Source organism: Macaca nemestrina, chromosome 1 (assembly GCF_043159975.1).
Source record: "Macaca nemestrina isolate mMacNem1 chromosome 1, mMacNem.hap1, whole genome shotgun sequence".
NCBI classification, from domain to species: domain Eukaryota; kingdom Metazoa; phylum Chordata; class Mammalia; order Primates; family Cercopithecidae; genus Macaca; species Macaca nemestrina.
This window is the reverse complement of record NC_092125.1, coordinates 67,901,279-67,915,529: the sequence shown is the minus strand read 5'-3', so window position 1 is coordinate 67,915,529 and position 14,251 is coordinate 67,901,279. Positions and strand designations below refer to the sequence as shown.

The following is a 14,251-nucleotide window of genomic DNA, read 5'->3' as shown; positions in this document are numbered from 1 at the left end:
TCATTGTTCTCTTATGATTGGAGTAGGGTCATGTATTTTGGCAAGAACACTACAAAAATGATGTTGTGTCCTTCTCAGCACATCATATCAAAGAGTTCATGATACCAGTGTGTCTTATTACTGGTGATGCTTTTAAGAAACACAAACTTGTATTTGATAAGTCTCATATAGGAGCGTAATGGTCATTGAGTGTCCATGAGGACATAAGGTGTTCAGCAAAGGGTTAAGTGATGAATGTAGTGACACCCAGCCACCTTGGTAATCAAAATGGAAAGGAGATTCAAAGAATAGACAGAGCCTCCACTGGTGACAGAAATGCCTTTAAATGAGACAGCTAGTGCTTTCTGCATTGGTTTGTTTTTAGTGCATTACACATGCACTAAAGGAGTCGGGGAGTTCAGCACCTTTGTTTAACCACAATGGTAAGGCAGACAGTTCATCTGCAGGTAATTATTCGAAGTCTTGACCTTACCTGTGTCTATGAGGCCAAGAACACAGAGAGTGATTGATACATTGACCTTGGCCACTGAATATTCCTTTCTGATGGAGGAGAAGAACCCATCCAAAGCAAACTTGCTTGCAGAATAGGCAGCAACCATTGGATAAGCCACTTTCCCTAGATGATAGATTAAAGAAATGGGTTAATAAGGCGGCCCATTTCAGCTTCTGACAGAGCTGATCTTTATCTGTAGTAGTCTTTGTAACTCCTATGGTGTCCTTTTACCCCTTTGAGTCTTAGTTTCTCTATATTCCCCATGGAAATTATACTGCTGTATTGAATTTTGAAAAGAAAAACATTAAGGTCTCGAAGGCATGGGGTGGGATTGGGCTACAGGGCAGCCTTCATTGAAGAGGGACTGTTTAGGGTTTTAATAAAGGTGATAAACAAGCGAGGCTACAAAAGAGCCATGTAATTCCACAGCTGCTAACTCTTCCACCTCTGAACCAAGTGCTGGGGATCCAAGAGTTTGACAAGTGATCTCTGCCAACTCAGTGACCTGTTGACAATGGAAAGGGTATGTTTTACTTTCCTTACAAAGGGATTTAAAAAAACACTGTCCTGGCCAGGTGCGGTGGCTCACACCTATAATCCCAGCACTTTGAGAGGCCGAAGTGGGCAGATCACTTGAGGTCAGGAGTTCGAGACCAGCCTGACTAACATGGTGAAACTCCATCTCTACTAAAAATACAAAAATTAGCTGGGCGCACCCCTGTAGTCCTATCTACTCAGGAGGCTGAGGCCGGTGAATCGCTTGAATTTGGGAGTCGGAGGTTGCAGTGAGCTGAGATCGTGCCACCACACAGAAGCCTGGGTGACAGAGACTCCATCTCAAAAAAAACAAACAAAAAAATCCTGTGTTTGCTTTTCTACCCAAAACCACTTAAAAAAAAAAAAAAGTTCACCAGACTGCTTAATTCTCACTCAAGTTTTTTGAAGGATATGTGAACATATGCCTAATAGGATAAAATATTATTAATACCCTTTTTAGGAGGGGAGAGTAGAAGTGACCTGAGACCCTACAGTCTTTACCAAGCATTGTTATAGCAATTACTTTAAAATCAATTGTCTGCTAATTCCAGAGTTTGGGTAATTTTAAGATTGATCTTTATTGATTTCCTTTCCTCCTAAGTATAGGTCATATTTACTATTCTTGTATGGGTGTTAATTTTTCATTGTATCCTGGATATTGTGAATGATACATTGCAGGGTGCCTGGATTCTGTCACATTCCTCCAAAGAGTGTTGATTTTTTTTTTTTTTAAGTGACCAGTTAACTTGGGTGAAACGCTGTCTCTTGTAATAAGTATCAGCTGAAATCTCATTTCAATTATTTGAATCTTAACTTGGCTGCCTGATTTCTGCATTGCCCATGCATTGTTCAGAGAACAACTAGAGATTTGGACAGAGCTTATGTATAGGATTCAGTGTTTCTCCACTGTGACTCTCCTTTCCAGCATATCCCCCTTTACATTCCAGCTGTTACGGTAACCCCAACCTCTTCCTTCTAGCTATTCATGTTGGCAAGATGGCAGGTTTCTATCCCAGATATGGCACTGATTGGGGCTGCCCTTAGGCATAAAGCTATACAAGTGGGAAATTCGCCTACTGTCATTTCCTTCTTCCAAGTGTCAATAACCCTCCATTTTCTATCTGCTCTTGGTTAATCTCCAGTGCTTTCAATGGTTGTTGTCGATATTTTGTCAAAAGTTTATAGTTGTAATCTGGGGAAGGATGGTCTTTCAGGTGCCACTCTGCAGTTATCAGAATTGGAATTTCTATATGTTTCAAATATAATATGTTGTATGTCAAACCAATGAAGAAAGGATGGGTTATTTAATAAAGACGCTGAGAAAGGTGGTTAACTAATTAGAAAAAATTATGTTTGTTTTATATCATATAGCAAAAAATATTCTAGATGGAAAATTATAGTAAACAGTGTAATCTACTCAATATCCATTCCTCCTTCTTTAATAATAGAGTCTGATTTTGTTCAGGACAGCAATGTAATCATTTTAAAATTCATTATTATTACATTTCCATTGTGCAAATCTCATCTCCCTGAGATTTCCTTGCCCTAATAAGCCATGCGACGTAATAGTTCTGGCCAATGAGAAATCTAACAGATGAGTTTTCTAGGAAAGATATTGATTTCCTGATAAATTAGATGGATTCAGGTGGCATGCAACTTTTACATTTTGCCTTTCTCCTTTCCTCCTAATGAACCTCCGATATGATGGCTAGAATTGTAGCAGTCAGTTTGTGAACTATAGGAAAAGCTAATGTTAATTATGGTGGAACAGAAATGTGGAATGACCTTGGATTATTGAAGACATCATGTAAGTCCACCAAAACCAGGCCTAAACTATTACCTGAGAAGAAGGAATCTCTCTTTAAGTTGCAGTGAGGTTTTTGACTTCTTTCTTTCCAACTTGGATGCCCTTTATTTCTTTCTCTTGTCTGAGTGCTCTGGCTAGAACTTCCAGTACTATGTTGAATAAAAGTGGTGAAAGTTGGCATCATTCTCTTGTTCCAAATCTTAGTGGAAAGGCTTTCAATTTTTCCTTGTTCAGTAAGATATTAGCTATAGATTTGTCATATATGGCCTTTATCATGTTGAGGTATATCCCTTCTATACCCAATTTGTTGAGGGTTTTTATCATGAAGGGATGTTGCATTTTACCAAATGCTTTTTCATTATCTACTGAAATGATCATACAGTTTTTGTCTTTGATTCTATTGATGCGATGTATCACATTTATTGATTTGCTTATATTGAACCATCCTTGCATCTTGGAGATGAATCCTACTTGGTCATGATGAATGATCCTTTAAAATGTTGTTGAGTTCTGTTTGCTAGTATTTTGTTGAGGATTTTTGCATCTGTGTTCACCAGGGATATTGGCCTGTGGTTTTCTCTTTTTTGTTGTATCTTTAGTTTTGGTTTCAATGTTGGGACACATCCTTAAAGGGAGAAGCCAGTCTCTCCTTCCCACTCCTTTGTCCTTATTGGTGTCTGAAGGTGGATGTAATGACTGTGACTCCAGACCTATCTTGGACCATGAGGTAGAAGCCACATGTTGAGGATGGCAAAACATTTAGATAGTTTATATAGAAGGAAGGAACCTTGGTGACCATGGAGCTGTCATACTCTACTGGCCCTATACTGCCTGCCTTCAGACCTGATTTAAATTTTAACTTACTGGTATTTTGTTTTGTTTTGTTTTTCTGAGGCAGTCTTGCTCTGTTGCCCAGACTGGAGTGCAATGGCATGATCTTGGTTCACTGCAACTTCTGCCTCCCAAGTTCAAGTGATTCTCCTGCCTCAACCTCCTGAGTAGCTGGGATTACAGGTGTGAGCTACCAAACCCAGCTAATTTTTGTATTTTTAGTAGAAACAGGATTTCGCCATGTTCGCCAGGCTGGTCTTGAACTCCTGACCTCAAGTGATCCACCTGCCTCGGCCTTCCAAAGTGTTGGAATTACAGGCATGGGCCACCATGCCCAGCCTAAATTCTAGCTTATTGAGTCCACTATTATTTTAGGTTTTCTGTATCTGACAGCTGAACTTACTTCTTATTGATAGTTATCCCCACTTCTATGCAGCCCATGTGCCAAAAGAAGGCTGACATAATTCCTAACTGTAGGTGTGAGCTTATGTAATCTATTTTATCCCATTCTTCTTACTCATGATTGATACAGGAATGGCCATGTGGCTCATTTTGGACCAATGAGACTTGAAGAAAATTTTGTTGGAGTGTCTCAAAAAGTTAGTGTTTTTCTGGAAGAGTTTCTGAGAGTAGCAATCCTTTTTTTCTTCTGACACATTTTTGTGCATTGATATGGGGGTGGGAATTGCTGCAACTATCTCATTGTCAGCCTGAGGATGAAGCCACACATGGAAGAGAGCAGAGCCAAGAGAATCACGGGGACACTGAGCTTCAGCCAAGTCAACTGTGAAGCCTGCCCTACATCTGGACTTCCAGTTATGTCAATTATTTTCCTTATTGTTTGAGACAAAAATAGATCCACATTACTTATAAGAATAGCATAGTAACTAAAAGTATGAGCTCTGGAGTCAGATGACCCAGGTGTGAATCCCAAGTATGCCAATTCTTAGCTGTAGTATGTGGATAATAATATAACCAAGCTGGAGTAACCCATGTAATATACTTAGCACAAACTCTGGCACATAGAAAGCATTCAGAAAATGCTATTATTGTTAGCAGTATTAGTATTCAAATTGGTGAGAAAAGTAGGAGCTATTCAAAAAATAATGTTGGGACAAATAGCTAGTTACTTGGAGAAAAAAAGCGGCATTCTAATAAATAAATTCAAATTAGATCACAGAGTATATGTGAAAAGTAAAAAAACTAAAATAAGCTATGGGTGAATTTCTAATCTCAAAGTTAGAGATACCTTTTAAAGCATGAAACTGGAGGCGCATATTATTAAGGAAGACATAAATAGGTTTGAATATATAAAATGTGAAAAGCTACAGTGTACTAGAAATGCTTGCCATGGCCTTCCTGCCCTCATCCCCTTCACAGAGATTTTATCTTTCTAGCCATGGAAGGTTGGCCCAGTTATCACGAATGTGAACACTGGCTTGAACACACATCATGGTCTCTCTTTCAAGAAATTGAAAGAGCGACGAAAAGATTCTGATTGCTGCTGTTGGATTTTGAATGAAAAGGTCATGTAAGGTTGGGACTGCGATAGCCATTTTCAGCCATGGAGAGGGATAAGTAAGCAGAGACAAGTATTCTGCAAAAGTAAGCAAGCATATGGAACAAACACAATAACCTCTGAAATTTATTTAGCTCTTATGTGCCAGTCTAGAGTCTAAAGGATAAATGCTCTAAGTTTCAAGGTTCATGAGTGGGAGAAGCAGGATTCAAACTAGGATTCAAATTTGACTCTAGTGGCCCACACTCTTGAACACTAGGTGGTACTTCCTCTACAGAAGCCACCGTTCTTTATATGTGTGTTTTCCAGGAGCCATGTGTTAAACCCAACTCAGGAAGAGAGTTGGTGAGGATTCTCTCTGTTTTGAGAGTTGAGTCCAAAATAGGCAAAATTTATGAATAGCAGTATTATTTTCACTTCTAAGCTGACAGATGAGGATACCCATAAATAGACAGGGCTAGTCATTCCTAGTCCCTTTGTATTCATTTCCCAGGGCTGCCATAACAAATTACCACAAACTTGGTAGCGTAAGACTACAGAAATGTGTTCTCTTACAGTACTGGAATCCAGAAGTCCAAAACTAAGTTATCAGCACAGCCATGCTTCCTCCAAAAGCTATAGCAAGGAATCCTTTTTTGTCTCTTCTAGCTTCTCATGTCTGCTGGCAGTTGGAGCTGAGTTGTGCTGACAGCTCCAGTCTCTGCCTCCATCTTCACATCACTTTCTTCTCTTCTGTCTGTCTCTTTTGCTATTCTTATAAGGTCACTTGTCATTGGATTCAGGGCCTCTCAGATAATCTGGGATGATTTCATCTTGAGATCTTAGTTACATCCTCAAGGACTTTCTATGTGTCCACTTAAGATCACGTTCACAGGATCTAGGTGGACATATCTTTTGGGGGAGGACCAACATTCAGCCCACTACACACCCCTAGATGACAATAAAGATATTGACTATGACATTTAATATGTTTGTCTAGGTGGCAACAGAGATGCAGAAGCAAGATATCCTGTGAAGCCATAGTCTGCATTCATAGAGCAGTTATTTTTATACCACTCATGGAGCTCATGCATCACATTGCCTATCCTTAATTATGCCTCGGGTTATGCTCAAGGTACATAGAAGAATCCTAAATGGTTTTGTAGGAGAAGGAGGTTAAATAAGAGAAGAGAGAAAGTGAAAGCAGAAGAAAGGAGAGAAGTAGTGAAGGAGCCAGACATGTCAGAAGACCACCTGAAAAATTCATGACATGGATGCATGCATGGTTTAAAAAAGTTTTTTTTTGTTGTTGTTGTTATTAGAAACAGGATCTCACTCTGTCACCCACCCAGGCTGAAGTGCTAAAGCACAGTGGTGAGATCATAGCTCATCCTCCCACCCCAGCCTCCTGAGTTGCTGGGGTTACAGATGCATGCCACTGCGCTTGGCTAATTTATTTTTTATTTTTTGTAGAGACGACGTCTCACTATGTTGCACAGGCTGGCCTAAAATCCCTGGCATCAAGTGATCCTCCTGCCTTGGCCTCCCAAAGTACTAGAATTATAGGCATGAGCCACTGTGCCCAGCCTAAAAAAAAAATTTTTTTTTTTTTTTTTGACGGAGTCTCATTCTGTTGCCAGGTTGAAGTGCAGTGGCGCGATCTTGGCTCACTGCAATCTATGCCTCCAGGGTTCAAGTGATTCTCTTGCATCGGACTCCTGAGTAGCTGGGACTACAGGCGCGTGGCACCATGCCTGGCTGATTTTTGTGTTTTTAGTGGAGATGGGGTCTCACTGTGTTGGCCAGAATGGTCTTAATCTCTTGATCTTGAGATCTGACCACTTTTAGATGGTGAAAAAAATGAACTATTATGCAAGCATATAAGGTTGGACAAAGACTATTGAAAAATGATTAGCCTTTATTATGAAGACTATGCATGAGGTACAGTGTAACATAATTACATATGACTATAGCTGTTGTTGACATCTCTCAGATTTTGTGACCTGCTATTGATCTGTAAATGTTTAAGCCAGTACTTAAATTCAATGCATATAAGGACCATGTGCAAATAAGGACCATTAACCTGTGGATTTGAGCTCTGCCCTCCCCCCAACCCCATTCTTCTAGTCTATTTCTGGAGTAGAGGACTGTGCTAAAGAGCTCAGTAGGAAAGAGTGGCTTTATACATAAATGACATTCATAGTGCATTTTGAGAATGAGTGTGGGGCAGGAAAGGCATGGTGGCCTAAGCTTGTTGAACATCATCTAGGAACTCCTGGAAGAAATGGAGAGAGGTCTTTGGAAGAGGCTAAAGTCCCACAATGACAGCTGGGTGAGCAGTCACTGAATTATGAATTAAGTCTCTTTAAAACCCAAACTGGCATGACTAAGGAAAACATGTATTTCAAATCTAAACTGGATGCTTAGGTGAAGAAATATATTGGACTATCAGGAAACTCCACCTGGAGGAGGTAGGTTGTAAATTCTACTTGATGAAAGGAAGTACATGAAGGACCAGGGAGGTGGAAGAATGGCTTGTACAAAAATTAGAGGCAGGAGTTAGATAGACAGTGAGAAGCTAGTCAGACAAGGAAACTAATAGCAAAGTTTATTGTATTTATTCTTTTACAATAGTACAGACTTATGAACACTTATCCAAAACTCTTAGAGTCAGATGTATTATGGAAATTAAATTTATTTTTGGATTTTAGATGGTGGTATGGGCATATAATAGATATTACATTGCATCTCCAGTAGGGTTGGAGGAGGCAGCCTGTATGAGAACATGTTATTATTTCTGCACTAAAACATCGGAAAGTTAATACTGAGATAAAGGAAGGATTTACGTAGCCTCACTTCAGTTCAGGTTAAATTCATTAGGCAGATTTAATTATGCAAAGAAAATCCTTAGTTTTTGGAGTTTTATTATTGTTTCCATTTGTTTTCCCATAGCCTTTTTGGATTTTGGAATTGCAGATAACGATTGCGAACCAGTCTAGGCTCACTAAAGGAAATCTGGAATATATATATTTTTAAAAAAATGAAGAGAAGAGAGAAAAATCTTCCAGGTTCTAGTACCAAACAACCTTGGTGCATTTAATTAAAGTCTATTTCTATTCACAAGTCTGTTCTTAAACATTTTTTCCACATAGTGCGAATTAGCTTGTGTGAGGAAATCCCTATGTTCTGCTCTATGTAAACTATATTTAGAAGTTTCAGAAAGCTGAAAAGGGCAAAATCTCTCTAAAAATCTAGATTTTTATTTTTTAAAAAAGGTTCCATGAGTCAAAAGGCCTGGTCAAAGTGGAGTAAACAACATGTAACAGGATGTTAAAATTTGACTTTTTCTGCTTTAGTTTCAGCTGAGGTTCAAAGGCTGAGAACATCACAGTAATTGGCAAAGGCTTCCACGTTCTGAAGGGAGGTTCCAGACCACCTGTGCACTAACAGGGAACATGGAAACACAAACAAACATCCCAAGGAAATAAAGGGGCTGACACTGGGAGGCCAGAGAGGATGGGAGTTAGGGAGAAGAAATTAGCAATGTCTCATTGATCTTCTAAAAAGAAGGCGTGGGGGATTTTCCTCACGTCAATCTTTGTGAGAGTGACTTCAAAGAGACCTCAGAGAGCTTGTCCCAAAGAGTTTGATGAGCAACAAGGGGGACTGGGGTCTGACTCAATCTGAGAGGCCATGGCTATGGGCAAAGCCATTGCATAGCCCAAATTGTGTCACACCTATGGAAACTCTCCCTTGTAGGTGGACCTGAAATCCAGCCCACACTCTGCTCACCAGCCTGTGGGCCTTGTCCCAGGACCTATCCCTTCTCTTCTGGAGCCATTTCCAATTCTGCCCAAAAGGACAGCCTGAAGTGGTGAGTGTATTCTCTTATATTCCCACTGTAATCTCAGGGCCCAAAGGAAATAACATAAGCAACTGCTGCCCAAACCACAAGAAGAATTAACTAGTATTCCAGAAAGGACCTCCAAAGAATCCACAAAAGCATGCAATGCAAGAGTCAGATTTGAACATCCACCAAGGGGTCAGAGAGCATGAGTTCTGAATGTCAAGAGAAGACCAATGTGTTAGCTGGGTGCCAGCCAAATAAGACCTTTCCTACTCCTTATCCTCTTCCCTGCATTCTCCCTTTTCCTTTAACCCAAGACAGGCTAGAGGGGGTCAAGGAGTGGGGAGGAGGTGAGGAAAGAGAGGAAAGAACAAACACATTTCCTACCAACAGCAGGTTCCAGCTTAGCAAGGGGAGAAGCTTTGGTTAAAGTTAAATTGCACATGACTAGACATTTTACCTATTCAGAAATGAGACTATTCTGGGGACTGGAGGCAGCCATAGGATTTTTTACTAACCTGGAGTAACCAGAAAAGTATTACCATCTGCCCTAGCTCATGTCCAGGCTCAGGGAGGACCTGCCCACAGAACGGGTTTGAACAGGCAGTGGGAGGAAAGAATCAACTTGTTTTCTGATTGTACCCTGTGAGATCCACTTGTTGGACTTCCAGTTTTTTAAAAAAAGATGTGCTAGTGTATGTGCTCAATTAAATAAAATTAATAAGTAAATAAATGCACTGTTCTAATATGCATGAAGCAGTCATGGAATTGAGGGGGTCGGAAGCCTGAGCGTTTCTACCCAAGGTTAAGTTTTGGCTTATGTGGGAGGGTGGGGCCATCACAGCAGAAGAGAAAGATGGCAGCTAGCTTTCTGGGAAGTTTTAGAACACTAAGAAACAGAGCTATGGTGACTATATTTTCTGAAGCAAAATATGGGACACAGAGTCTTAGAAGGATGAAGGCAGATATGATGATAAGTGGGACAGAATGTTTGTAATTAGCTCTGTCCCAGAAATGCTGGGACTCAGCCACTGTAGAAACAGTAAGAGCCAGAGCTGGCAAAGAAACCACGTACTGAGCCTTGTTAGCTGAGTAGAAGAGGTCAAAAGGAGGCCTACGTGCTTTCGCTCATCCTCTCTCTACCCTCCATCCCTAACGGTCTTGCTGATATTTTGAAATGATTACCAATTCAAAGGTGGATTTTAGACTGCTTTAATTGATTGCTCAGAAGGGAGTGCACAAGGATTGAAAAACTTCACTCCTGCCTGCCTTCACACTTTTAGGGCAACCCCAGGCAAATGAAGGAGCGCAAATTTGAGGTGCATCAGGCCTAAATGGCTTCAAGGCCAGAGAGTCATCCTGGATCCTGCCCCCCATTTTTCCCAGCTCTTCCTAAAAATCCTTGCTCAGTTGAGACCCTCATGGTCTAAACTCTTTAGTTGTTTGGATTGAGTTGGGCTCTCAAGATAAATCCACCTATCTTCTCCATACCCCAGAAGACCTGAGGTGTCATCATAAGTATTGAGACATCCCACAATCCAGTGATAATTGAAGCAATGCAGTGAATGGATGCATCCAGGGAAAGTGTGTTGAGTGAAAAGAGAAGAGGGTTTAGGATAGAAGAATCCTGAGGAAACCAACAATTAAGGTTGGAGAGTTGCCAAGAAACCTAAGAGACTGAGAGGGGACAGTTAAGGTGGCCAGAGAAAACCCAGGGCAATGTTTTGGCTGATCACTAGGAAAGAGCATATGGTGTTGAAACAGCACAAAATGTAGCAGAGATAAATAAGATAAAACTTGTTACTAAATTTCACAAGGTGACTTTGGCAAGAATATTTCTATGCAGGTATGGGGCCTGTTGACAGGATGTAAAATGGAGTTCTTCCTAAAGTCTCAGAGTATCAGCACATCTTCTAAGGCAAGAATAAAAGAATAGATTTGAAGAACATCCACGGTTGAAGGGTGGGCCCAAACCAGTTCTGCCTGCATTGCCTAATCACCCGTGCCTAGCCTAGATAACCCTTGGATAAGAGAGAGTTCTCAGTGTCTTGTGCCTATATCCACCGATGCTCAGGGCAGTTTCATCCCTCTCCCCTTAAGCCACATGAGAGGGCCCTCAACAGCATTATTTGGAGAACTTTTAATATGTCCCCTGGAATTCAGGGACTGGAATTTGACTCACATCTAAAGTCTAAAGGCAACAGGGAGGGCTGGAACTGCCCTTGCTTGAGAACAAAGCTGAGTGCACTGTGGGATCAACCATGTAGTCCAAGAATTGACTTCCCAGAGGCCCAGTGTGGATCCTGTGGATGGGGGCTCGCCTGGGGTCACCTGCCCAGGGATGGTGGGGTAGACTGGGCCAAGTGGGCTGGGCCGATTGAAGCCTAGGAGCTGAGGAGAAAGCTGAACTGAAAGTAATGAGCTAGAGAAGGCATTGCTCACACAAAGGGAACTGCAGGGAGAATGGGCAGCAGCGGTGGTGTCTCCTGCAGGGGATCTCCGAAGAACCCAGAAAAAGCCCCACAAAATTCACTCTCATACTTCCTCTAAGTCACTAGACTCCCAGGATGGGGAATTATTATTATTATTATTATTTTTTCTCTTGAAATAATTTTAAACTTAAGGAAAAGTTGCAAGAATAGTACACACAACCTATTTTTTTTTTTTTCTGCTGAGCCATTTGAGGGTAATAGCTGTAATTGAGGTCATTGCTGACCTCATGTCCCATCTCCCCCAAATACTTAGTGTTCATTTCTTACACAGAAGGACACTGTCCTACATAATCACAATACAGTCATCAAAATGAGGGAATTTATTAGTTTCCTAGGGCTGTCATAACAAATTACCACAAACTGGGTGGCTTAAGACAACAGAAATTTATTCTCTCACAGTGCTGGAGTCAAGAAGTCTGAAATCAATGTGTTGGCAGGGCCGCATTCCCCCCAAAGGCTCTAAGAGAGAGTGCTTCCTTGCCTTTTCCAGCTTCTGGTGGCCGCCGGCATTCTTTGTGGCTATGTCACAATCTCTACTTTCCATCTTTACATGGCCTTTTCTTCTCTCTGTCTGTGTCTTCTCTTCCTCTGACTCTATAAGGACATTTGGCAGTGGATTAAGAGCCCACTTGGCTAATCCAGGATGATCTCATCACAAGATCCTTAACTTAATTACATCTGCAAGGACCCTTTGTCCAAATAAGGTTGCATTCACAGGTTCAGGCAGGTAGGATGTAGATATATCTTTTTGGGGGCCACTGTTCAACCCAGTACAGTAACACTGATGTATCCATGTTATCTAATCCACAGACCCTGTTCAAATTTTGTCATGTGTCCCAATAATACCCTTTATAGCAAAAGGATCCAATCGAGGATCATGTGTTGGTATTTAGTTGTCATGACTCTTCAGTTGCCTTTGCTCTGCAACGATTCTGCAGTCTTTCCTTTATTTTCATGACCTTGGCACTGTTGGAGAGTACAGCCAGTTATTTTGTACAAGCTGATATGCTGAAGCTGGCTCATACTAGATTGTGAGAGCTGGTGGTTAAATGTTTATAAATTTTGCAAGCAAGAGAATGTCATGTGGATATGGTCATGATGGGAGTGTTGATTCCATGGAAAGGCTACAAATCAGGGCTTTTGATTCTTCCTTTCTGGGTAGCTTGTTGTTAAACATTTACTAGCGCACTATTGATGAATGTCCCTCAGTTTGGATTTGTCTGGTGTTTCCTCATGATTTGATTCAGGTTATGCATTTTGGCAGGTTCACAGAAGTAACTTGTGTTCTTCACATTGCACCCCATCAAGTGATACATGTTTTCAATTTATTCCATTACTGGTGATGTTATTTAACCACGATCATTTGATTCAGGTGCCGTCTATCAGGTTTCTCTTCTGTAAAATTACTCTTTTCCCCCTCGTAATCAGTAAGTTTTTTTTCGTTTTTGTTTTTGTTTTCCGGTGGTACTTTAACAAAAACCTATCTTAACCATTTTTTTAAAATTATACTTTAAGTTCTGGGGTACATGTGCACCACGTGCAGGTTTGTTACATAGGTATACATGAATCATGTTGGTTTGCTGCACCCATCAACTAGTCATTTACATTAGGGATTTCTCCTAATGCTATCCCTCCCCCAGCCAATCTAGAACTAGAAATACCATTTGACCCAGCAATCCTTTATAAGGATTATAAATCATGCTACTATAAAGACACATGCACACGTATGTTTATTGCGGCACTATTCACAATAGCAAAGACTTGGAACCAACTCAAATGTCCATCAATGATAGACTGGATTAAGAAAATGTGGCACATATACAACATGGAATACTATGCAGCCATAAAAAAGGATGAGTTCATGTCCTTTGCAGGGACATGGATGAAGCTGGAAATCATCATTCTCAGCAAACGATCACGAGGACAGAAAACCAAACACTGCATGTTCTCACTCATAAGTGGCAGTTGAACAATGAGAATACATGGACACTGGGAGGGGAACATCACACACCGGGGCCTATCTTAACCAGTTTTAAGCAGACAGTTCAAGGGCATTCAGTACATTCATATTATTATGCAACCATCACCGCCATCCATCTCCAGAACTCTTTTCATGTAGCAAAACTAACTATACCCATTAAACAATAACTCCGCATTCTCTCCTTCCCCAGCCCCTGGCAACCACCCTTCTACTTTTGACTTTGTATAATTTTCACCATCCTAAGAACTTCATGTAAGTGGAATCATACAGTTTCCTCCAATTGCAAACCAACACCAGAGGGTTCGTTCTCTTTCTGTGGCTGGCTTATTTCCCTTTGCGTGATGTCCTCAAGGTCCTGCCATGTTGTAGCATGTGTCAGAATTTCTTTTCTTTTAAAGATTGAATAATATTTCATTGTATATACATACTACATTTTGCTTATCCATTCATCTGCCAATAGACACTTGGGTTGCTAATAGTGAAACATACAGTGTTTTCGCTATTATGAATACTGTTCGTGTGAACATGGATGTACAAGTATCTCTTTGAGACCCTGCTTTCTTTTCTTTTCTTTTCTTTTCTTTTCTTTTCTTTTCTTTTCTTTTCTTTTCTTTTCTTTTCTTTTCTTTCCTTTCCTTTCCTTTCCTTTCCTTTCCTTTCCTTTCCTTTCCTTTTCCTTTTCCTTTTCCTTTCCTTTCTTTTCTTTTCTCTTTTCTTTTCTTTTTTTGAGATGGAGTCTCACTGTGTCACCCAGCCTGGAGTGCA

The 14,251-nt window shown here is 40.7% G+C and overlaps 2 protein-coding genes across 3 annotated transcripts in view; one reads left to right on the top strand and one right to left on the bottom strand.

Moving 5' to 3' along the window:
- Window positions 1-14,251, top strand: part of C1H1orf74 (chromosome 1 C1orf74 homolog) — a 108,601-nt gene that overhangs the window by 53,075 nt on the left and 41,275 nt on the right. The window lies entirely within an intron of this gene.
- Window positions 1-14,251, bottom strand: part of LOC105484905 (hydroxysteroid 11-beta dehydrogenase 1) — a 30,354-nt gene that overhangs the window by 1,549 nt on the left and 14,554 nt on the right. The window contains exon 5 of one of the 2 annotated variants that reach the window (XM_011746998.3): window positions 473-616. The exons of the other annotated variant lie outside the window; for it this stretch is intronic. Coding sequence (XP_011745300.1) covers window positions 473-616 — 144 coding nt within the window. The remainder of the gene's footprint in view (window positions 1-472; window positions 617-14,251) is intronic. 2 annotated transcript variants of the gene reach the window in all.